The sequence below is a fragment of the Onychomys torridus genome, chromosome 5, assembly GCF_903995425.1.
Source record: "Onychomys torridus chromosome 5, mOncTor1.1, whole genome shotgun sequence".
NCBI lineage: Eukaryota > Metazoa > Chordata > Mammalia > Rodentia > Cricetidae > Onychomys > Onychomys torridus.
Window position 1 is genome coordinate 73,971,050 of NC_050447.1, and position 25,700 is coordinate 73,996,749.

At 38.9% G+C, this 25,700-nt stretch overlaps 1 protein-coding gene across 6 annotated transcripts in view; it reads left to right on the plus strand.

Moving 5' to 3' along the window:
* Slc39a12 (solute carrier family 39 member 12) overlaps nt 1-25,700 on the plus strand; it is an 80,440-nt gene that overhangs the window by 2,584 nt on the left and 52,156 nt on the right. For 5 of the 6 annotated variants that reach the window (XM_036187690.1, XM_036187692.1, XM_036187689.1 and 2 more), the window contains 5 exons: nt 3,669-3,707; nt 8,693-8,974; nt 12,714-12,921; nt 18,260-18,429; nt 24,629-24,803. In XM_036187690.1, the coding sequence (XP_036043583.1) occupies nt 3,669-3,707; nt 8,693-8,974; nt 12,714-12,921; nt 18,260-18,429; nt 24,629-24,803 (874 nt within the window). The remainder of the gene's footprint in view (nt 1-3,668; nt 3,708-8,692; nt 8,975-12,713; nt 12,922-18,259; nt 18,430-24,628; nt 24,804-25,700) is intronic. The other variant, XM_036187691.1, reaches the window with a different exon arrangement.

A 25,700-nucleotide genomic window follows, 5' to 3' on the forward strand; every position in this document is an offset into this window, starting at 1 on the left:
TCAGAGATAATACTCCATTATCTATCCTATCTTTGTGAATTAAAGAGTTTTTATCTAATTCACCTTTTATCCTAATTTGCATTATCAACCCAAAACTATCTTTTGATGTCTTTCAAACTTACATACTTTAGTGAGTTTCCTTTCTGAATTATTTAACAAGAAAAACTGTAACTATCTAATCTTCAACTCCTTCAGAGACCCATGAAGGAAATAATATTAACTAAGTAAACAGGAAGTACAGGCAAGTGACTTCCAAAAATTGTGAGAAATGACAGAATTAGCTGGCTGCCTGCACATTCACCCAAGGTACCTTTGCAACATTAGGGCATCTGTCTTCAGCCTACAGGCCTAGCATACCTGACAGACTTTTCTGTGAAGCAAGATTTTCTAAAGGGCCTTCCTACTTTGTCTTGGCAAGTATCAGCAGTCCTTTCTTTTGTGTCCCGCTTGTCCATTTTGGACAGCATACTATCATCAGCAGTCAATGTAAGAGCATTTTCTTGCCCAGTGGCTAACTTTTGCTACAAAGAAAGCAAAATCCATATGGAGTTTCTTCAGTGCCCATCATCTTCACTGAAGTAGATTGGTGCTGCTAGGAGCAGACATGTCTCATATTCATAAAAAAGAAAAATATCTATGTTATTAAAACATCTTAAATGCCATATTCTATAGATTTCTGAAGTGTTTGAAGATGACCTGTCCATCTAAAATACATTTCTGTTTAACCTTGAAAACATACCTAATATGACTACAAGTTTGATTGTAATGACTATTAACTTGTATTTCTTATATCCTAATTAGTTAGTAATAATAACTTTCAAGGACTAGTGATTTACATTGCATTGTTAAATGAACTGTATAGGTATAATACCTTGAACAAGATTAGAATATATGTACAATATTTTCTAACAAAATCAATCTCAAATTTGTATCAATATACAAAATTTGTATACATTACAAAAATCCAATCCAATGTAAAATATTTAAAACTAGTAATTGCTTTTAAAAGTAGATTCAATAATCTACCTTTTTATCTTATCATATCTATATTCTCCCCTTTTTTCAGAGTAGATTCAATAATCTCCCATTTTATCCTATCATTTCTGTATCTTTTTTTCAGAATAGATTCACTAATCTACTTCTTATCTTTATCCTCTTTTTTCTTTTCAAGAACCCCAATTCTCATTTACTTTGTTCATCTGTTTTATTTTATTTTTGTTTCTTTTACCATTATCAACTAACAACTTGTAACCAACCATTGTAAACAATGACAATTATCCCTAAACCATTAAAAGACCAAAAAGCCATCCACCCTACCTCTTGGAAATGTGGGGGTTGTTTTCTTAAATTTTACTTCCTGCTATCTGGGAGCAAAGGCATATTTAGGGGATCTTGAAAAAAATTTTGAGCTAATTGTCAAGTCCTGAGAGAGTTAGCTGTATCATTTGTCCAGTCTCTGTGTAATGGGAAAGAGCAGGGCTTGTCTCCAGTCCTGGCTAGAGTAGTCTGTGAGGCTGGACCATCTCAGCTAGCTACCTTGAAATTGTCCTGAGCAGTTTGTAGTCCAAAACTGATCCTTGGGTGGTGTTTGTCATCTTTGTGGTATTATCATCGTCCTGATGGAATTGTTGTTGTGGGACCCCATCATCTATTTGGAGACTTCAAAGTCACTATTAGGTATAGTCATGGTTCCCTGCAGAAAACTGATGCAGACTCAAGCCCAAAATCATGTACAGGAAGCTAGATGAAGCCTTTTTTTCTAGAATTAGTTAGTACTGTATATGTCCATTAACATCATGACAAAAGTCCCTGTTGAGCGCCAGATGTAACACACATCTTAAAAGGTCTTTTAATAAAAAACCCAGAGCCAGATATTGAAGTGAAAGCTGAAAGGTCAGAGAAGCAAAACAAACCAGCCACAAGTTCTTAACTCTACAAAATCCTCAGTCTAAAGAGAGTGAGTTCTTGTTTCCTCATGCTGTTTATACCTTTCTGTCCTGCCATATTACTTCCTGGGATTAAAGGCATGTGCCACAACTGCCTAGTTCTGTTTCTCTCATGAGGCCCAATGTGTCCTTGAACTCACAGAGATCCAGATGGATCTCTGCCTCCCCAGTGATAGGATTAAAGGTGTGTGCCACCAATGTCTGGTCTCTATGTCTAACTTAGTGGCTAGGTCTGTTCTCTGATCCCCATGTAAACTTTATCGGGGTACACAATATATCACCATAACTTTGTAGACCAGGCTGGCCTTGAACTCACAGAGATCCACCTGCTTCTGCCTCCTTGAGTGCTGGGATTAAAGGTGTGTGCCACTACTGCCCAGTGAATGGGCTTTAAAACCAGTGAATGGGCTTTAAAAACCCTCTCCAGATTGCTGTAACATGGAATTGGTGGGGACTGAGAATCCATCCGTCTGCCATTAGGGTGTTTGGGTATCATGAGAGGGTTTATCAAGTCCCACTGTGGAGGAGAGCCTGGGTCTTAACTGCTAACACAATCCCTCTTTGTCACCCCATTCCAGACCAATGAAAATTTTAAGGAAAAACTTGCAAATACATAGATAAGTGAAAACACAAACAAGTAAAAAAAAGAAGCCTGTAACTGCTTCCAAAGTAAGTTGTGATTGGCTTTCTCAAGCCAGCAAAGTGCCAGGCTAAGGATGGGGTGAGGGAATGCATTTCCCAGTCACATATTTCTGGTTTTGCCTCTCTTGTGACAGAAAGGGTCTTGCACAGATGGATTTTTTTCCCTGCTCTTTGTGAATGGTAAATATTTCCATAATTATTAAAATGCTCAATGGTTCCCACAGGAGATGTGTTATAATAATAGGCAGCTCGTCTGCGATGACATTAATAGATATAGATAGTAACAACAGACATCCCACTGGAAATAACCAGGAGTCATATCTTATTAATGTCCACTGAGAATCTGCTCTGGGACCATGTTTGTCTTTAATGACATGAAGTGACTTATTTAAGGTGGCTGAATATTAGTTTTTCTGGGTGAGTTGTTCCTCATGTTTGGGGCTGAGGAGGAGTGGTTGTTTTATGTTGTTTTTTTAAGTGACATTATCAAGGGTTTGGCCAGTTCAGCTTCCACTTGAATTATATTTATTCCTAGGCTTTGAAATACTCAGTCTGAGAGTGTTGTGTGTGCATAGCTGCTCTTCCTCTTCTCTGGGCAACTGAGGAGAAGGAAATGTGATAGGAGAGGGCTTGATCCCCCTCAGTGTTCCTTCTGTAAGAAGCCTAAGAAATGTTTTCTTGTCCTTCATGAAAATCCAGTGGAAAAAAATCATACAGTTTCACAGTCACTCAGGTTCTCACTCCATCCATAGGGTGTGGCTTGTTGTTGAGTCTTCACTCGTTTTAGACATCTTGTTGACAGGTGAGGCAAGATGCTCTGTGGTGAAGCATAAGAGCAAGAGGGTGGGTTTGTATCTCTCAGTGTCTGGGAAAAGAAAGACTGAGGTTGGTGGTGCTATTGAATTTGTGAGAAGGAAAATATAAAATGGGATTATAAAAATCAATCTGAAGTTTCTGAGGACAGAGGCACTTAAAAATAAAACCATTCAAGTTGTAGTCTTTTAAAATGAACAGTTTGGTTCTCATCCTGGCTTTCTTTTTTTTAAAAGTAAGACTAACCAGAATGTTTTTGTTCTTCAGTGCCAGGAAGAATTGAACCTAGGACTTCATGCATGCTGGGTAAGAGCTCGGCCAACTGCCCTGTATTTCTAGCCCTTAGAATAGAGCTTTAATGGACTTACAGAGTGATTAAGTAACCCCCATAGAATAAACCCACTCATAGTGGGAATCAGGACCCTGCATACCTTCCTGCAGGGGAAATATCTCTATTCTGGAAATTTCCAGCTATTGAGACATATTGAACTTCCTTTTCTAATCCTTAGTCAAAGGTAATCAATCTTCTCTGGGATACTGCTATAGCAGTGGTTTTCAACCTTCCTGATGCTACGACCTTTTAATACAGTTCCTCATGTTGTGGTGACTCCCAACCACAAAATTATTTTCTTTCTTTCTTTCTTTTTTTTTTCAGAGTTGAAATCCCAAGAGGTCAGAGCAGTAGCTAAGCACTGATACTAAAAACCCTTACTTACCCCTCGCTGATGCTGCCATACTTCCCCTCAGAAAGAGGCCTATTTCCTGTGTGTCTGTCTTTTTATTGACTTTCTGTTCTGCCTTTTTATTGGTTGTAAACACAACCACATAACCTCCTTGTCACTGCCTGTCTATACAGACCTCTAGGTCTCTATGGTTGGAATTGAGATTAAAGGCGTGTGTTTCCATGCTGGCTGTTTAGGTATTTATTGCTTGTATATATGGTATATAGTTATTGTACTTTTGTATATAATTTTTTCTTATATTAGTTATAACTTTTTTCTTTTTTCTTTTTATTAAAATAGAAAGGGGGAAATGTGGTGATATTTTATTTGTACAAAAATGGGATTTTATTTGTATGCTAATAAATAAAGTTACCTGGGGGTCAGAGATAATAATAGCAAGCCATAGCAGAAGCCAGGCGGTGGTGGTGCACACCTTTAACCCTGATCACATGACAGGCAGAGTCTGTGTGTTCAAGGATACAGCCAGCATGGAGACAAATTATTTTCATGACTGCTGCGTAACTGTAATTTTGTTATTGTTATGACTCATAATGCAATATCCATGTTTTCTGATGATCTTAGACAGTCCCTGTGAAAGGGTCATTCTACCTCTAAAGGGGTTGTGACCCAGAGGTTGCTAACTGTTGCTCTATAGAACCACATGGACACAGATGTATGTGCTGTTACATGGAGCTCATTATGTCTTCAGTCCCTTGCAGTCCCTATTCTTCAAGGCAATGTGATCTTTTCCCAGAGTCTCTGGAACAGTGACATTCCTCAGAAACCCCTTCCCATCTAACCTGGATGTCCCTCCTGCCCAGCCCCATCTGTCTCAGATACTTAGGATTTTAGCTGAATTTTTCAAGCAGTTTTCAGATCCTTTCAAGGCTACAACCACTGTTTTAAGAAACCCATTTTTAGTTCACACCTGCTCCTTCCTGCAACTCATTGTTGTAACTTTGATGTATGTGTCTGCTTAGTTTATCTGAACTCACTTCTATCTCTGTTAGTCAGAAAAGCCATAGGTTATAGTGCATCCCTGCCACCACCCAACACCCTTCAAGCTCTTTGGCTGGAAAAGGAAATGATATCATTTCCTTTTTTAAAAGGTACCTTATAAAGGTCTAGGGATTTAAAAGAGGTTAGTACATTTACCATTAACTCCAAATCAAATTTAAACATTGGTGGATTCTCAGCTTCTAAAGTTTTTTTTTTTTTTTCTAGCAGGTAGCAACTGTGTTTTCTTTTTAAAAAGATTTGTTTGTTTTTTACTTTTCATGTGTGTGGGTATTTTGCCTGCATGTATGTCTGTACACCACATGTGTTCATTGCCCACAGATGCCAGTAGAGGATGGCAGATCCTCTGGGACGGGAGTTAATGACAGTTGTGAGCTGCCACGTGGGTGCTGAGAATCCATTTAACAGGTCCTCTGAAAGAGCAGCCAGTACTCTTAACTGCTGTGCCGCCTTTCCTGCTACACACCTGTCTGTTTTGTCGACATGTATTCTTTGAACAAGGTCGTTTTCGTAAGGACAAATACTTAAGTATATCACATGCCTTGGCAATATTTTCTACCAGTATCCTCACCTGTCTAGTCTTACTATTCCCACTAACCACTTTCTCTTTCCCAAAGAGCGCCCTTCTACTTTCATGTCATCTATACATACACACATACATACACACATACATACATACATACATACATACATACATACATACATACATACATACATACCAGAAAGAAAAAGATAGACAGATGATAGGTAGGTAGGTAGGTAGATAAACAGACAGACAGATAGATAGATGGATAGATAGATGCAAACATCGTATTTATCAGTTCTGAACCTGGCTTTTGAAACTGTCTTTCTGCTGTGCATGTTGAAAGCTCTCATACTGCTCTCTGTGGCTGCAGCTCTCACCTGGCATGGGCAAAGCTGAATTATGCATTAGGAGGCAGTTTGACTTGACTTCAGGGAGCGATGGCCAGTCACCACCAAGAACCCGGGTAGTCCACTTGTTGGAGTTTAATTTATCTTTCCCCAGCTTCATTTCTTTATGAAGTCTTTAAAAATGAATTCTCTGAATCGGCATTTGTTTTTTTCCCTTTAATCCCTATGTTTCCACCTGACAAGACTTAAAGGGACATTAATGGATGATTCCCAAATGAGGCTTTTCTTCTTTAACACATAATATTTTAAGCAGCCTGTGGTCTTGGGTAGATTTGATTCCTGTGAGATGGCAATAGTTGTAAACTTTTGTTAAACATCCTCTCCCAAACACAACTGTGCCAACAGCTAAATACTTCAATCACAACACTAAATCGAGTTGTGATGAGTGGGGAGTTTTCAGCCCCTTTCTCCTCATCACCCATTCTAGTTGCCTAGGGGAGGAATTAATATTATTTTAAGCTTCCTATAGCTTTCTTTCTTCAAGGCCTTGCTCTCTGTAGCTTCTCTAAGATATAATTATAAAAACAAAGATTTTTTTTTTTAGCTTATTTGATTCATAGTTATATTTTACTGCACCAAGCATCTGAAAAATTCAGGCAAAAGCTAGGTAAATCCTGTCACACAAAACAAGACTCTTCTAGAACTGGCTTGAATTTTTAAAAGTAAGAAGGAAGCTAACTTTATCTCCCATGTTGTGAGCTAACCCATTCTACAATACCTGTCTGTGCAGTTTGGATGCACACTCCACTCTCTGCTGCCACATGCTGCACACTCTGTGCTAAACATCGGGGAGGAACCAGGAACGGCAGGAGTCTCAGGCACACCATAGAGTATGCAGAGTGGCTACTGCATACACTGCAGTGAGCCTGTTGACTACATGTGATTGGTATGGTGGCCTCAAGTGCTTCCTAGACCAATGTTGCTGGCAGCTTTTTACTGGTCCAGCCCAGTACAACAGCGATCTTCACTGAGGTGCCCATTCAACCTTCTACACTATCCTAGTCTCATCATCACTGACATTAGATTCTTCATTATCTTTTTGTCTCTCTCAGCTTACCTCTCTTCCTGCAAATTAGAAAGGACAGAAAATGATTTGTTAAAGGACTTAAGATTTATATAATTAACCATTACTAGATGTGTTTCTTTAAGCAAGTGACTTAGCATCTGTTAGATCTGGTTATAAGTTACACTATGGGCAAACATTTTTTGTAGGAGAGAAATTATACATGTTTATTGAGTTCAATATCCTTGCATATTAAAAAATTATCTACTAATTTATTAACTATTAAATAATGGAATGATTGTTCTATTATAAAATAAATGCCCTATATAGTATGGCTATATTTGGTGAATTAAAGAGGTAGAGAATATTTTTCCATTAAAAAATAATAGGCTGGAATTTCTAACCTCAAAAAAAATTACACATGAGGCAAAGGCAGGCATATCTCTGAGCTGGAGGCCAACCAATGCTATAGAGTGAGACGTTGTCTCAAGCAAACAAACAAGTAAAAACCCAAAAGACAAAAAACCCAACCACTGTGCAATATATTTTCTAGCATTAGCTAGGTTATATTCTGAGGAACATCTGAGTGTATCAAGTGCTTGTTGTGGTGTTAGGCACAGCATTGTCACTCTGTCATAAGTAACACCATCTGCAGTGTGGCTACACAAGGTTGCTTAGGACACAGAATAGTTTCATCCCGATAGTTTCAACCCAGCTACTCTTCAAGTCTTGGTTTCGGCATCATCATCAGCCACCAGTGCATCTATTTACTGTAGAAAGGGGGCTACTCCCCGAATGCAAAGGGTAGCTGTGGCTTCACACTGAACATGGATTTTCAAGTGAACTCTGTGTGTCCTCAGAAGTTGAGTTGTTAAGGAAGTAGACTACGGAGTATGTGGCACTGGGAAGGACACTTTCATGCTCTGCTCTGAAGATGGATGTCTGCAGTGTCTTCCTGGTGTGTATGGCATGTACTATCTGTGACCCAGCATGTCACATGAGTCATGTTATTAGAACCTCTCAATCTTACACTTCAAAGAACACATTAAAAGATCCTGGGGTAATGATCCCTACAGTGGGATGAACCTCCCTGAAACCTGAGACAGACATTCCCCAATGCTTCAGCCTGGGGCTGTTGCTAGGCAACAGAGCTGCTTCTCAGATACTGAGAGAACTCCCCAAGGAGAGAGTTGGAGAGATTGGATTGGATGCTATGTGGAATGGGGCAGCTTTTTTCTCCAGTGTTTGAGACAGGGTTTCTCTGTGTAGCTCTGACTATCCTGGAACTCAATCTGTAGACCAGGCTGGCATCTAACTCAGAGATCCACTTGCCTCTGCCTCCCAAGTGCTGAGTTTAAAGGCCCATGCTGGGCCAAGGAGTTGGTTGGTTTTATACAAAAGAGCAAATCAACATCTTGAGGACAGAGAGGTCACTTTTACAAAAATGGGTCCCCAGGAGGAGATGGTGGTCAAATAAAAGTCTCACCATGACTCAGTCTTTGGGTGTAGTTGTAGGACTGACTGCCGTGCTCTGTATTCACAAGGCACAAGCACTTGAGAACTTGTGTGGAGCTGTGTGCAAAACTTGACTTTGTTTCCCTTCCCTTCCCCCACAGTGTTTGGAGCCAGATGCACTGTTACTCACAGCTGGTGGAGGTTTCGAAGATGAACTTAGAGAGGAGGTGGTCCAGAGAGTTTCCCTCCTCCTCCTCTATTACATCATTCACCAGGAAGAGATTTGTTCTTCAAAGCTCAACATGAGCAACAGAGAGTATGAATTTTACCTCCATAGCCTACTGGGCTTCAGGCAGGATGAAGACTCCTATTTCCTTTCACAGAAGGAGACGGATGACATCTTGGCTCTCACCAGGATGTACTTTGGCACGTCTGGTAGCCAGGTAAGAAGTGAGGAACTTCTGTGTGTACTCCAGTTTGAGGTGTAGGCTGGGACTTACTTATGTCACTTATTCCTAGGACATAGGAGGACTTCTAAGAGAGGAAGGTACTTCTGGTTTTAACTACAGGATAGTAAGTGACATAATTTAAAATTTGAAGTGGAAATGGAATGACTAAGTGGAAGATGACTTTTAGCCAGAAGCTGGGTGGGTGGGTGGGTGGGTGGGTAGGCAGGCCAGGTGACAGGGAAGTTCTCATCTCCTGAATAACTATGACTCAAAGATTTTGGTCAATGTCCAAGAGATGAACGATCATGGTGGAAGGCTGTGTGTCTGTTGGTCTTGGCTTCTGGCCAGGGATGAAGGCAGGAACAATTTAAGAGATGTATTTATCATCAGTGATTTCATTGATGAAATAGCTTGCAGAAGCATTGCTTGCAACAGTCAACCCAAAACAGGCAACCCTCTGCTGCTTAGCATTTTGAGCCATGCACATGCTTGTCATGTCCCCTGTTGCCCCCACCCAGTCCCCACTTTTGGGAAATGGGCACCTGTTCTTCTGTTGCCTTCATTACTATTCTAGGAAGGCTGGCCTCTCAAGCATGCTTTAAGTTTCAGCACACAAAGGTACCCAAACATAAAGTTTATTATTATTAATCTCATCATATGCAGCTGGGGAGGGGGTTCAGGGGTGAAGTACTTGAGGCACAAACATGAGCACCTGAGTTTGGATCTCTAGTGCCTCTGTAAAACCAAGTGTTTCAATTACTCCTGGAATCCTTGGGGTTGGACACAGGGACACAGGCAGATACTTGGGACTTGAGGTCAGCTTGTCTAGCCAAAATGACAAGCTGTAGGGTTCAGTGACAGACACTGTCTCAAAAAATGAAAGTAGAGGGTAATAGAGGATGATAATTGATATTGACCTCTGGCTTCCATGTGAGTACATACAGGCCACATAGATATTTACACACATATACATACACCACACACACACCCATCGCTATCATCACCATCATTACCACTATCACCATTATACTGAGGATTGAACCTAGGCCTTTGTGCATGCTAGGCAAGCACTCTACCACCGAGAAATACCCTCCACTTCATAAATCTTGAGTCATTATTTCCAGAAGTGTTTATTGAGGATCCATGCAATACTTTGAAGAGTATGAACATTGTTTATGAAACAGTGGCCATGACTTTTCTCTCTTTTGAATTATTCATTGATTTATAGAAACAAGCTTAATTCTTAGTCTCAATTCTGTTGTTGAAAAGCCAAAGGTCTCTCTCTACTGTCCTTTCCAGAAAGCACCCCTCCAGTAGGCTGCAGATGGGCTTACTATCTCTTCTTATTGGTATGCAATGAATAACATATTTACTAAGCACCTTGCAAAGGTCTTTATGGCACCTCTAATCCTGTGACTATCAATCTTCAGCCCATTGTTCCTGTTTCCATAAAAGTTCCTTGATGAAATTCAATTTTTAGCCTGAATGAGGAGATGTCCCTATATGTAAAATCTTCATCATAATTTCTCTATTACATAATATTGGCTTGAATTACCCACTAGGATTTTAGGCATTCTTGAACATTTACTGTATTTTGAGACAGATTAAACAGAAATGGAAATCTAGTACTTAAAGGCAGATGGTGAGTAGCAGTAGGTTTCTGGTTATTCTGCATATACAGTCAATGTGTCAGTGTTTGTAAGATAATTTTTAGAGAAAAAGATCACAGTACATAGAAAACTACTTTTTCCATGTGGTTAACAAGAACTAAATTACTATCATGAACCTTTTCTAGGTTTTAGGGCAGTGATCTTCCAGGCATATCAATGTCTGTGTCTCCTGGAAGAGTCCTGGAACCTATTTACCCACAATTACCTAGGTAGTTAGTCAGTCCAGACTTGGCAGAAGGCTGTTGACATCTCTCTGCAGGCTGCTACTTTGTCCTAGACAGTACTACAAACCATCCCACTGCTCACATTCTCAACTTTTAATCTGCACAGGACTCCGCTTCTACAGGTCAGCCCCCTAGTAGCCATCCTAGTGGTCCTTAATAGACTTCCAGGGGAAATATCTTTACATCTTAGTGTCCTCATCCAGTCACATTCCAAGATCAGAATATAAACATCATCCTGTTCCTTCACTCTCATGTGCACAAGGAACTGTGTTTTATTGTCTGATCAATTCCCAGCGCTCAGGAGTTCTTTCTGCTGTTTTCTGGGTCTATGGTAAATATACATGGGTCTGTTCATAGCTCATCCTAGCACTATCTTTTCGTGGAAGATAGGTATTCACCATATTCTAAGGACTTCTTGGGTCAAAACAGTGGCTGGAATTCTCCTCTATCCTCAATAGAACCTTATGACAATAATGCTCTCTTTTCCTTTTTTCCCCAATCTTTACAAAAAATTCACTGTGAGGGTCATGCTGTTATATCTTAATTTGTTCCTTTCACTCATAGTACTTCCCAAATTTTGTCAAAAACGTGATATCACTGCTGGGGATGTAGCCCAGAGAGGAGCACTTACTTAGCCTATGTCAGGTCCTAATTTCCATCCCATGTTTCCACTACTGTAAATAGACGTCTGCCTAAAGGGTACCACTAGACCTCAGAGCAAATAACCTAATAGGCTGTTCTATTCCTTCTCCAACATCCCAAGAATTGAAGGTTGATACAATAATCTATGCTTGCATCCTCTTTGGATGAACCAGATCATACCAATTCATTGATAGTAGGCTTATCATAGTACATGGCATATAGATTATTTTAATAAATGAGAGAGATTATTAATAGGATTTAAAACAAAATTATACCTTGTCATATGGGCACAATTTAACCAGGGAAAACTAATACACATACACACAAACATCCACATGTCCTATGTTCTGTAGGAATTAATGATGCTAGAGTGTACCATAGACTCAGTATAGTGAATACACACTGAGCTTGGGACTCAAGGCTGATGTAGAAGTAAAGGTGGTATCTTAGTTACCTCTCTGTTGATGTGACAAATACCTTGACAAAATCAACTTAAGGAAGTAAGAGCTTATTTGGGCTCATAGTTCAAGTACAGACCATCATGGCAGGGAAGTCAAGGCATCAGGGGCTTGACTCAGTTGGTCACACTGAGTCCCACAATCAGTAAGAAGACAGAAACACATACATGTAATCAGCCTGTCTTCTCCTTTTTATACAGTGCAGAATCCCAGCCCCAGGGAGGGATACTACATGTAGTGGATGGGTCTTTCTACCACAGTTAACCTAACCAAGAAAATCTCCTGGAGGCACACTTAGATACCATTCCCCCAGGTGGGGATAAACTTTTTCAAGTTGACAATTAAAATTAATCATTGCAGGTTTCAGTGTGCCATCAAAGTTAGGATGCAGAGTTAAAAATTATTTTGTTTACAAGAGTCCTTGAATCTGGGAGAAAATTCACCAAAGGAATGGATGCAAGCTGTAAGAGCAGGAGATCCCCTTGAAAACAGCACATCTCTTTAAGACAGTCACCAGGAAGTGTAGATAACTGAGAGTCAGGAGGGTGGGATTAGATTTGAAAAGGTCAAATGTTCCCTTAAATCGAGTTCTTTCTGGGATAGTAGAATGATGACTGCCATTCCTACAAACCAATTTTCTTTTAGATGAACAATTCCTCATGCATTGTGAGAAATTTTAGGGCAGATTCATTGAGTGTGACTCTAGAAGCTAACATTTTCTCTTTGTTTTTGGCTTTAGTGTGTGGAAACTAAGACACTACAGAGGAGATCTGGCATTCAGGGCAGCGAAGGTGCTGATGAGAAGACACTTCCTCAGCTGGCCGCAACGATCCTTGCCCTGTCACTCCAGGGAGTTTGCCTGGGGAGAGGAGACCTGCCTTCCCCAGATGACTTCACAGACTTTATTTTCAGTTTCTTGAATAGTACCAATTCCCTCCACCTATCTGGTAAGGTTGTTTTTCATGTATTTCATTTCCAAGTCACATCTGTCTAATTAGTTGTACTCAAAACAAAAACAAACAAACAAAACAAAGGCTAGAGCATTTCGCTGACTGAATTTGTTCAGGTCTGTTTTAAACACTATTTTATCTTGGCATGTGGTAAGAGAGCACAGATGGCTTCTCAGGGCAGAAGTCTGTTCGTTGATGAAGCATAAATGTGAACATGGCCCATTTGTGTGGATATAGAGTCAAATGGACAGAATTTAAAACCCATCTTGAGAACTAACTAAACACTTTCCTATTTCACCCATAGCATTGGGCCTGAGATGGCAGAGCAGTATAGGATGATGGCATGGTATGAAATGGTTCAAGAACAGCGTAGCAGCTTGCATGTTATCATGAAAGTAAGCCATTTGTGTTTAAGCAGAAGTAGCTTGTATGTTATTCATCTATTCTGATCACCAACATTTGGAGGCTCTGAGATGAAATGTGATGTCAGGAAGGAACTCTGAATATTCATTTTGTATGTTTTTTTTTTTTTGCATTTAGTAAGGAAAATGGCTTGAAAGTTAAGTATCTGAAATGGTTTGATAGTTACAATATCTGAATCTAAGTGTCTGTAGATTTTTTCTAATCTCATTACACATCAGCCAAAAAAAAAATCACTTCTCAGTATTAGAGATTGTTGAATCACATTTTCCTGAGTTTTAAAACTATTCTTATTTTTTTATTGAATCGGGATCCAGATAAGACCCACAAAATGAGCTAAAAAATTGGATCAGTGGGTAATGTGCTTTCTGTGAAAACATGAGAAGCTGAGTTGACTAGGTAGTCAACTAGTATCCAAATAAAGCCAGGAACGGTAATGATCTTTGAGCCCAATGTTCCTATGGCAAAATAGTCAGACAGAAGAATCCCCCAGAAGCTCATGGGCCAGCTAGCCTGGCATGCACAGTGGGAACAAGAGACCTGTCTCTACCAAGGTGGACTGGCACCTTAGACTTCCACATGTGTGAAAGTGGCTATATTCAAACAGATAAGCGCATGCACACGCACACACACACACACACACACACACACACACACACACACACACACCCCTAAAACTAAAATCATTCAAATATAAAATGTTGGTAGATTTCTCATTTCCTTTACAAGTGACATTTATCTCCACCTCATTCTGTCTGCTTTATAACAAATTATTTTGTTGGGAGAGTAGATGGGTTTTGTCCTGTGGATCACTGATTGCATTCAGAGTTAACCTGAACTTTTATGCATTTCCTATATGCTGGTGGTTGTATGTAGAGATTGGATTTGTTTTCAGGTATTTAGTGAAAAGCACCATTTTATGGTTGGTGACTTCCACCAGAAGACTTAGAATATTTGTTTCTCTTCTGTATGAAGTTCATAAACTTCAGATGATTGTCTAAATTGGTTATTTGAAGCTTATAAAATGATGTCCTGATGCTCTCATTATGGCCTCCTCTCTGCTCTCTGGTTCTTTTGATCTCCATTGGAAGAATTTGGAGGAGAAACACAGTATAGAAGATAAGCAGAGTGTATTTTATAGTAGAGGAAGGCACATCCTGAAGTGGTGACAGTAATCAGTAGACAAAGGGCCATTGTGAGCAGAACATCCACAGGGCGAGAGTAGATGATGGCCAGAGATAGTTGTGTCAACCTACGTTGTAGGTAGATTTTGTATTAGTTTTAAGACTGGAATACACAGCTTTCCCAAGTGGTATTTTTCACCTGTCTAAGTGATTGAAAGTCCCATTTGGATCGACCCTGATGGAAGAGGGCTGTTGTCCACCCTTGTTCTTTATCAGAATACATCCTGACAGATGGTAAAGTTGGGAGGTTTGGAGCTCATAGAACCAGGTTTAGATAGTTATCAATTCATGACCTTTTGGGAAGTTTGGAATGTCACACTCTTCTCCCAATAATTACTCAGATCCATTCTTCTGGCCACAAATGAGAGTTTATAGTTTCAGAGCTTGCTATTGTAAGCTGTTCATTATGAATGAGGGATACACCTGTGGTATCCTCCAAGTTTGATAATCTAGCTACCTATTTCTTGATATTATAATAATACAATGGAAATTTTTTCTCCTACATTGATTTCATTTCACTTGGGTTCCTTTTATTGCATATGTATCTGTGTGTGATATGTATGTGCATGCATGGTCATATGTGCATGTGGAGGTCAGAGGTTGATGTTGGGTACCTTCCTTGATGACTCTCCACATTAAATGTTGAGGCAGGGTCTCTCACTTAAACCCAATATTCACTGATTCAGCTAGTCTACCTAGTTAACTTGCCCTGGCGATTCTTTGTCTCTGACTTCTGAGTCATGGGATAATAGGTAAGCTACTCTACCTGACTTGCATTTTCTTGGACATTGGGGATCTGAACTCTAGTCCTCATGCTTCCATGCACTGCACCATCTCTCTCACTCTTGGCTGATGTTCTTAAAGGAAAGTAATAATAAATTATTGCCAAGATTTTTCTGGCTTGTTTGTAGATTACAATTAACATTACTAAATTGTTGAGCCTGAAAAACATTGCATACAGGCATACTTACATACATGTGTGTGTATATAAATACTTGGAGAAAAAGGACAATTATAACATGTTACACATTATATCAAATAATAATATATCTTTCAACTTTGTCATGCTCACATGGGTGTTCTATTATTCGCATGACATGGGTTTTCAGATACCTCTTTTTGTACTTATATTTAGGCAGCTCATTTTTCTTCCTGGCCGTCTTAAATGAGATTTTCTTTAATCGCGTCTTCTGATTGATTCTTGCATAAGTGAGAGCTACTGACTTTTACAGATTAACTTTGCAATCTGCTCTACTAAAGCCATTGTTTTCACATTGCTTTTATGGGAAGTTTCAGATATATATTTGTATCGTCACCAAACAGTTATGACTTTGTCTCTTTCCAGTTCCTGTAATTTTGTTTGCTCTCTCATCTACCTGCTTTAGTTAATGATTAAAATACAGTGTTAAATAGTATTGTGGGTGACCTGTGTTCCTACAGTTCTGAGTTTGAAGGAAAATACTGTAGTACTTTTTCATTAAATTTATATTTATAAATATATCTATAGAATCTCTTATATTAACTTACAATTTCACATTTCTAAAACTCTTCATTTCTTATAATAAACTTGAATAAAATGGAAATTTTACCCAAAGGAAGTTTTGAGTCATTTCTTTTCAGCCTGATGAATTTCATTCTGGGGTTGTCAAGATGCTCAGTGGTAAATAGGTCTTGCTGCTCTTACAGAAGACTGTTCCCAGCATCCATATCAGGAGGCTTGCAACTTGCTTGAAAATCTAGCTCCAGGGAACCCAATGCCCTCTTTTGGCCTCTGTAGGCAACTGTATACATACTTAGGCACACATATACATATATGACATATATACATATAGATACAAATAAAACACACCTTTTATAAAAATAATGTAATATATTTCTTGTCATATATGTTCAACAACAAAGAATTCTCTTATTTACTATTTACCAGGATTTTGTTTCTTTCTAATTCATATTGATGGGTTGTTTTGCTGGGTATAAAAATCATTGATTGACAATAGTTTCTTTCAGTTCTTTGAATATGTCATCCTACTATTTTGTGGGGGTGGAGCCTTTATTGATTAGATGGGAAGTCAGCCATCTGCTGCCCCACGTATATAAATCACTTTAGCATCTGGTCTTGCAAGATTTTATCTTAGATTTTCATCAGTTTGACAATAATGTGTCTGAACATGGATGTTGGTGTATTTAAGTTGCTTTGTGTTTAATAAGCTTCCTGAAAATGCTAATGAAGATTTTTATAACACACTTGGGAAGTTCTTGGCCATTCTTTCATCACTTTTATTCCTGTTATTCTTGGTCATCTCTTTCTGTGGCTGCCAATTCATGTCTGTTGAGAATAAGTATTGTTTTCTAGGTCTCTGAAACTCATTTCAGTTCCTTCTTTCTCTGTTCTCCAGGAAGGATTACTTCTGTTACCCACTGAACAATGGTTTTTACCTTCTGCTTTCTCACATATATTGTTGGGGCTTTTTGTGATTATTTCTCAATTTTACCTCAAAACTACACAATATCTCTTTGGAACTTTATGATTTTTTTCCTTCTTATTGAAAATTTATTTTATCTAGTTTATTGCCATGCTTCACTTTAATTATTTAAATATGATTTTCTTTAGTTACTTAAACATACTTTTGCTAACTGCCTGAGGGCTTTGGGACTAAATCCAACATCCAGGTATATCTAGATTTGCATTCATTGTTTGCTATTTTTCTTTAACATGGGTCAACTTTATCAGTTGTCTGGAAAGCTCATAATACCTTTTTTGTTGTTGAAAATTGGTCATTTGCAATAAATTACTTGGTAAATTTTATATAACTAATTACACTGTTTAGAAAAAGTTCAAAGACATTTTATTTTCAGTTAAGAAGAAGAGTGATGCCATATAAACTGGCTATTTTATTTAATCATTCTCTGTATAGTAATTTTAAAAGCATAGAAATGAATTGAGGAAACTGAACTGCAATATATGTGTGCCATTAAGAGCATAATTTAAAATAATAGAATCTAGTGAACCTCTCTGACCTTATCTTAATTTCATTTATTTTCTTTGTTCTGCATATACATCTAAAAGGAAAGCATTTTGATTGACTTATATACATTAAAGAAATACACAATTTGCTGAAGATGTAGAGTGCCTTCAAGGAGTAAATTTCCTGAAGATCAAGCCACTTCACATTTTTTTATTTGAATTTTTATCATATTGTAGTTATTTTATGTGTATATATGTGTGAGTGCATGAATATGTTTATGTGTATATGTGTGTGCATATGTGTGCCACAGTTCATAAATGAAAGTCAGAGCAAATCTTTCTGGAGTTGGTTCTCTCCTTCCACCACTTGATACCCAGGCATCAAACTGAATCATCAGGCTTGGCAGCAAATGCCTTTACCCTGAACCATGTTTTTCTCCCCTTCATTATAATTTTTTATAGCAAATAAAACATGTCTCAATGAAATGTATGTCCACTAGCTACTTACTTTTATTATTTCTAGGATATTAAAATATAGGGTTATTCTGGGAAGACTTGATTATCATCCAAGTTTAATCAAGTTCTTTTGGGGGCATTGGCACCTACACGAAGCATGAATACTCTTTAGCTTTGTTCCAATATAACCATTTTCAGTAGAACCAAGTTTATCTTGTAAAACATCTGAGCTGTATCCATGAAAGTTGTGACTATTCTAAATGTGATCTGTCTATTCCATGTGACACCAGATTTTATATGCAATTTCTAGGACTAGATCAACTCCTCAACATACTGTTTACCAGAAGGGCCTGTGCCAAAAAGGATCCCCTCCATCAACACCAAAGGAAACAAAACACAACAATACACAGTTGGGGAGACCCTAAGACACTTACAGCAATGGAGAAAGAGTCCGATGATCCTTCTGTTTCCTGGGATCAGGTATTTTTGTTTTTTATGTTATCATTCTCGATTGTTGAAGGAAATTGATAGTTCTGTCAGAATTATTAAACTCTTATGAGGATAACATACATTTTTCTTTAAAGTAGTCTATCTCTGTGGTATGTTTATGGCTTTCTTTTTTTTGTAAGTGGATTTCTACAGACATAGAAAAAGAGCCAAAATATTTAGGGTTTATCTCAGGTCCATATTAAACATATAAATAATTAATTTAGAAAAGATACACTAGCATTTAATATGAGCTGGTAGTACCTTGGCATGAAGAATGCCACACTGGGTGAAGATAGGCTTAGCCCTGAAGATTCATACAAATCAGTGGAAGATTTAAATATTACATAAATCCCAATAATGATAAGCAGACAGCCTAAATTTAAGATAGACTAGGAAGAGATTCCTTTGTGCTTTGACTAATGGAAGCATATTTGTACAGCAGATTAGTCCTTTTGAGTGGTTCTGGGGTTTGAACCTAGGGTTCAGTAAATACACTATCTTTGAACTACATCCTTAGCCCTTTAAAATTTGTATTTCTTTTTCTTGACATGTATGTGCATGCATATATGTGTGTGTGTGTGTGCACATGTGTACCCATGTGTTTAGAAGCCCAAGAGGGTAGTAGAGTCTTCCTGATTGATTGCTACCTTATATATTGAAGCAGGGTCTTTCACTTGAATCCAGAACTCATCAGTTCTGGTAGTGTAGCAAAACAGTTTGATCTGGGAATCCCATCTGTTCTTGCAGTACACTGAGAGTACAGGTGGTTGCCATGCCTGCCCATATTTTGTATGAGTGCTGGGGATCCAAACTCTGGTTCTTACACTGACTTGGCAATCACTTAACATGTTGGGCCATCCCCCTGCCCCTAATTTTTATCTTGAGACAGAGTGTCACTAATTTCCCCAGTTTAGTCTGAATTTTCTATGTAGTTCAGAAAGGCTTTGCACCTGTAGACTCCTACCATTGCCTCCTTAGTGACTGGAATGGAAGGCTTTGCTGCTCTTTGTAGTGACATGCCATGGTCAGCTCATGAGCAGATACATTCTTAAGACACATACTTCGCTGTATCATGCATGAGTCTTGAGAAGCCCATTAGGAAACAAATTTCTTTAATCTCAAGAAGGCCAACATTGCTCAGACTTCTATGGTAGAATCTTTTTCTGACTAGTTCATTAAAATGTTCAAAAGTTAATTGTTTTATGGTAATGGCTCACACTTATTGACTATTTAGTGATGGGGGAATGTCTTTCTGTATGCTGTGAAAATATGTTGCTCTGATTGATAAAATAAAGCTGTTTGGCCAGTGCTGAGGCAGAATAGGGTTAGGTGGGACATTCTAATCAGAGAGGAGGAAGTTGAAAGGAGAACAGGAGGACACTCCCAGCTGCTGCCATGAGAAGCAAGATGTACAGATATCAGTAAGCCAAGAGCCACATGGCAAAGTATAGATTTATAGAAATGGGTTAATTTAAGATGTAAGATCTAGCTAGCAAGAAGCCTGAGCCAATAGGCCAAGCAGTTTTTTTTCTTTTGTTTGTTTGTTTGTTTGTTTGTTTTTTTGAGATAGGGTTTCTCTCTGTAGCTTTGCGCTTTTCCTGGAACTCACTTTGTAGACCAGGCTAGCCTTGAACTCACAGAGATCTGCCTGCCTCTGCCTCCCAAGTGCTAGGATTAAAGGCATGTGCCACCACTGCCCAGTGGCCAAGCAGTTTTAGTTAATATAAGCCTCTGTGTGTTTACTTGGGTCTGAGTGGCTGCCAGATGGTGGTGCCACTGGCCGGAGCCAGGTGGGACCAGGAAAACTTTCAGCTACATTTTACTGTGTGTTGGGCATGGGATCATATTATTTCATTCATATGAAAACTTTTATGTAAGGCTACATTTGTATTATTTCTTCCTAATGATAAGTCACAGAGCTAGTAATTGCTTAAGTTTGCAGAAACAGGATGTTTACATAATTTGGTTGATAGCATATTCTTGGTTCTTTATTCTATTATTATTTAGGAAATGTTATTCAAGTAAGTTAATTACCTTTGTTATTTGTATCTTTAAAAAGCAGCACTATTGTAGAACACAATTTGCCTACATACACGAACACACACACACATATATATGCACACACATATTTGAAGCCTGAGGACAGATTGAAGGATTCAGTTCTCTCCTTCCATTGTGTGGGTCTCAGGAATTGATTGAACTTAGGCCTTCATCCTTGGTGGCAAGCACCTTTACCCACTGAGCTACTTGGCTGGCCCCATGACTTGTATTTTAAAGATAAAAAAGTATTTAGATGTTCCTAACAATACTGGATGTTGTCCCCACAAATAATGAATACATTGCTGTGGAATATCACATATTCTTGTGGCTGTGTCTTTGAAAAAGTCATTTTCTAGGCTGGAGATGTCCCTTAGCAATAGATCACCTGCTTAATGTGAGTGAGGCCCTAGATTCAATAACCATCATCTCTTCTTGTTTTCTATCACCTCTGCTAGGCATAAAATGTATCTATCAGACTTCATTTTTTCAAGCTATATCTATGATATTTACCCAAAGGTGACAAGCATTTACCTCCAAATTAATCTTTTCACATCCCCTTTGTGATGGTTTGAAAGAAAATGACCTCTATAGGTTCATAGGGAGTGGCACTATTAGGAGTGTGGCCTTGCTGAAGGAAGTGGGTCATAGCTTTGAGGTTTCAGGTGCTCAAGCCAGGACCTGTGTTATTCTCTCTTCCTACTGCCTTTAGATCTGGATGTAGAACTCTTAGCTACCTTTCCAGCACCATGTCTGCCTGTATGCTGCCATGCTTCCGGCTATGATGATAATGGACTAAACCTCTGAACCTGTAAGCCAGCCCCAACTAAATGTTTTCCTTTATAAGAGTTGAAATGATCAATGGTGTCTCTTCTCAGCAATAGAAACCCCAACTGAGATACCCTTAAAAGCTACTTCAGTGTCAGTGCAACACAGCACTGCTCCACACCAGAACAACTGCCATCTTCATAAGATCAGCTGTATCTCCTTGCAAACGGTCTTCAAAGCTATTGATCATTTCTGTTTACATTATCACATAGAATGAGAGTTTGAAGGGTCATTGGATCCTCAACTGAGTGTCGAGTAACTTTTCCCAGGCATTTGTATGCCATGTTGCCAGAACCACATGTGTTCTGTAGTGTGGGGAAGGGGCTAGAGCATATAGGCTGTGGAAGACTAAGGGAAGGGGAAGGAGACTCCATCTACTTATCCACAGGTCAGCCATCATCCAAGTTGGGTGACGTCATAGCTTTTTCTAAACCCTTTGGCTCGTCACCATTTATTGTTTGCATTACAATGTGTACCAATGCCCAAGTCACCCAGAATCGTACCAGAATATGTTGTCCTTGTGTATGGGCTTTCACTATATTTTCCTTAATTTGATATCATATTCTGGGATCTAGAGTGTGCTTTCCAGGAAACTAAGGATCAGATTCTGTTATTTAGTCCTAGCATTTTTGAGCTGGGCTTTAGACATTGCTACACCACTCTTTTTAAGGAAGCGATGTATCAACTCACTACGTACTGGTTTTCCTACTTTTAGCCACATGTTAATCCCTGCTTACCTCTTTTTTCAGATGTCCTTGAATCCTCTCTTAGCTTTTCATTCAGGTCCCTGATTTGGGGACCACTTGTCAACTTTCACGGACTTACCTAGGTCTATCTGTGAGACCTGGGATTCAAAGATCTTAAAGAATGGGCTCGACTATAGTCTAATGCTGCAGATGATTTTACTTCAGTTTCTTTTTTCTTTTTTGGTTTTTTGAGACAGGGTTTTTCTGTGTCGCTTTGGTGCCTTTCCTGGATCTCACTCTGTAGCCCAGTCTGGACTTGAACTCACAGATAGCCACCTGCCTCCACCCCCTGAGTGCTGGGATTAAAGGCATGTACCACCACTGCCCAGCTTTTACTCCAGTTTCAATGTACTGAACGCACTAATGTAACAAAGAAAGCAATGATTCAAGGAAGGCTGTTTGAGTTTACAAAAACATGATCAGAAAACATGTAAATAAACTCCAATAAGCACATACTAAATATTAACAGAGCAGCCCTTTCCTGGAACTTTTTCAGGACAGAACAATTTAAACACAATTACCTGGCACGTTCTACAGATTATATCTGGGAAAGCATGAAAACAAGGCATAGGGCTGTATCCAGATCCAGGGTGCACTGACCAGATTGGATTCTGTAGCTGTGTTCTGACATCCAACAAAAATAAAACATGTCTTATAAATTGAATGCAAATACTTGTCACAGGAGGCATGAAATCACATCTAAGAACAATCCAGGGAACAAAATGCACCTGAAGTAAAAGAACCTCTGCCTTTTTATTCCTGGAAACTCTCTCAAAGTTTCCCAAGGCATTGTCTACCATACATCATTCTTTTGACTGTGTTTTGATAGTACTTTACTGAAAGGTCACTTTAGAGTGGACATTTACATGGCTATGTGCTTATAGAATAAGAGGACCATACTGTGAAAAGAAACACACACACACACACACACACACACACACACACACACACACACACACACACACACAGAAATGTAAAGAAGATTCTTGGCATGCAGGACAGGCCTGTATGAGCATCTTTGGTTCTGATTTTTCCGTTTAGGCTTTGGATTTTCCTTTGTAGTCTGGGTTTTCTTGTTGTATGAGTGTGTGATATTTTATCTCATTCTTTTGTAGTCTCCTCTTGGTTTTCTTGCTTGTGTGGCTTCTCTTTCATGAAACCAAATATTTTCTGGTGAGAAGAAAGTTTTCTTACCCACAGAGTCACCACCAAAGATTTTTGATATGGAGAGAAAACCACTAGGTGTTTCATCCTTATGTCTTGCTTCACATATCTTTACTGAAAAGTTCTTATATTCTACACCATAGCAAATCAGGCCAGGCTTGTATATCAATGCTTATTTCTAAAAGTACATACTGGTTGTGATTAAAGTCCACAAAGCTACTGGGTTCTTGTTTCAATAAAAGTGACTCATATCAAAACTATATTTCATTCTCATTAAAACTTTCAGGGCCTGAGAAGATGTATCAGTGTGTAAAGTACTTATCCCACAAGTCCGAGGACTGGCACTAAGATCCCCAGAACCTATGTAAAAGCCTGGTGGCCATGGTAACACATTTGCAAGGTTTGGTAGGTGGAGATGAGGGATTCTCTAGTCAAGCTATCTCTAGCTAGACTAACTGAAATGTGGAGCTCAAGGTTCAGAGAGATGAGAGACCCTGACTCAGTACTAAAGGTGGAGAGTGGTAGAGAAACATACCCCCTGTCAGCCTCAGGCCTCCACATGTGCATATACACAACGTGCATATGCATCCACATAAGTACACGTGTCCTCATATTTAAACACAAATACAAACATGCACAGCACACATATAAAAACCCTAAACTTTTTAAGTTGCAATTTTTGGTGCCTACAACCCTAGGTTTTACTTTTAAAGTGGAAAACACCTTATAGCAAGTTTTAAAGGCATGTTGCATTTACTTTAGGAATTTTGTCTAAGCATGCTTATGTAGCATGAAAAAACATGAAATTGAAGATAAAGCAGGTAAAGTCAGTCAAAAATAACAATTATTTCTGCTGCTTTTTATAGAGAATGTTAACAGAGATAGGTCACCCTAGTATTTAACATGCATTCTGGCTACCTGACATAGCATTCCCTTCTAAATTTAACCTCTCATTTCTTTTGAAAAACTTGTTTCTGGCTCAGGCTTGTTAAGTGAGATAGTACCAAAGCCAGCAATTTCCTTACTACAGGGCTCCTTTTTTATCATGTGAAGTCACAACTTTGCAGATACAAAACTTCCACCATTGAAAAATAGGGAAAACAAAAATATGAAAACTTCCGGGGGGGGGGGTGTCCACTGGTTAGAACACCATGCAATGCATTGCAAATCAGTCTCTAGTTTCCAGAAAGAAAATATATATGCCAGAAATATGAAATGATACTTAGAATCAAGTAGAGGTGTTACAGATTTTTAAATGAACCTTGGAGGATAGCGAAGGGTAAATAACGCAAAGGTAGCAACTTGCAATGACATCTCCATACAGCTGTCATAGCCCTGTGTAGTTCTGGCTCCTAGAGTGCCTGTTGTATCTGATTGAAGGCTGAGGTTTGTAACTGTGTGTTTTCTTCACACAGGCTTGCTTTTCTGCTAGGCAGCTGGTGGAGATCTTTCTACAGAACCATAGTAGTCCATCCATTTCTAAGGCGGACTTTAAGAAGTTAAGCCCAGGGATCATCCAGCAACTACTCAGCTGTTCTTGCCAAATGCCGAAGGACCAGCATGCAAAGCCCCCACCCACCATTCTGGAGAGTAAGTTTGGGTCCTGCAACCATGTGCACAATGTATGTAGAAATAGCAAGAAATGTAGAGTGCTCTCACTATGTAGAAATAGCAGTCCTAAGCAGTATACATTTACCAAATGTAGTCCTCCATATATTATTTAGTTATATTATATATTATATAATAATATATTATATTACAGACTTGTTAACATGATGATGTTGGAAGTCAAACCTGAGCAAGCCAGTCCTAGAGTCTAATTTCTGTTGGTTCTGATGCTTTTCAGTGAGTTTTATTGTTACTTTTGAGAGGTTTTCTTTGTATCCTAGGTGGGCCTCAGACTTCCTACCCCACTACTTTGTTTTCCCCAATGCTGGCTGAGATTATGGATGTGTGACAACATATAAAATGATTTTCAAGCATATTTCATATTTTGTATATAGCTTATTAAATTGATTCTGTCCTTCATATTTGACTAAATAGGATGAATAAGTAAAGTGCTTACGAGGCAAGCGTGGGGACCTGAATTGGGTTTCTAGCATCCAAGCAAAAAAGCTGAGTGTAGTGGTATGTTCCTGCAATCTGAATTCCAGGGAAGAAGAGACATGAGTATCCCAGGGGCTTGCAATATAGACAGACTGATTAGTTCTAGGTTTAGTGGAAGACCCTGCTAAAAAAAATACAAGCAATTGAGGAAGGCACCATGTTGGTTCCAGACTCCACATTCATGAATCTGTATACACACACACACACACACACACACACACACACTCACCCCCCCACACCCCTACATAGTTTACACTCCTTAATAGTTGAGAAGTGACAGGGTAAAAGAGAAAACCTATCAGGATTGGAATGGGAAATGTATACGTGAGACATATCCTTCATTCTCAGGAACTATGTGATTTTAAGCAATTTCTACTTCCA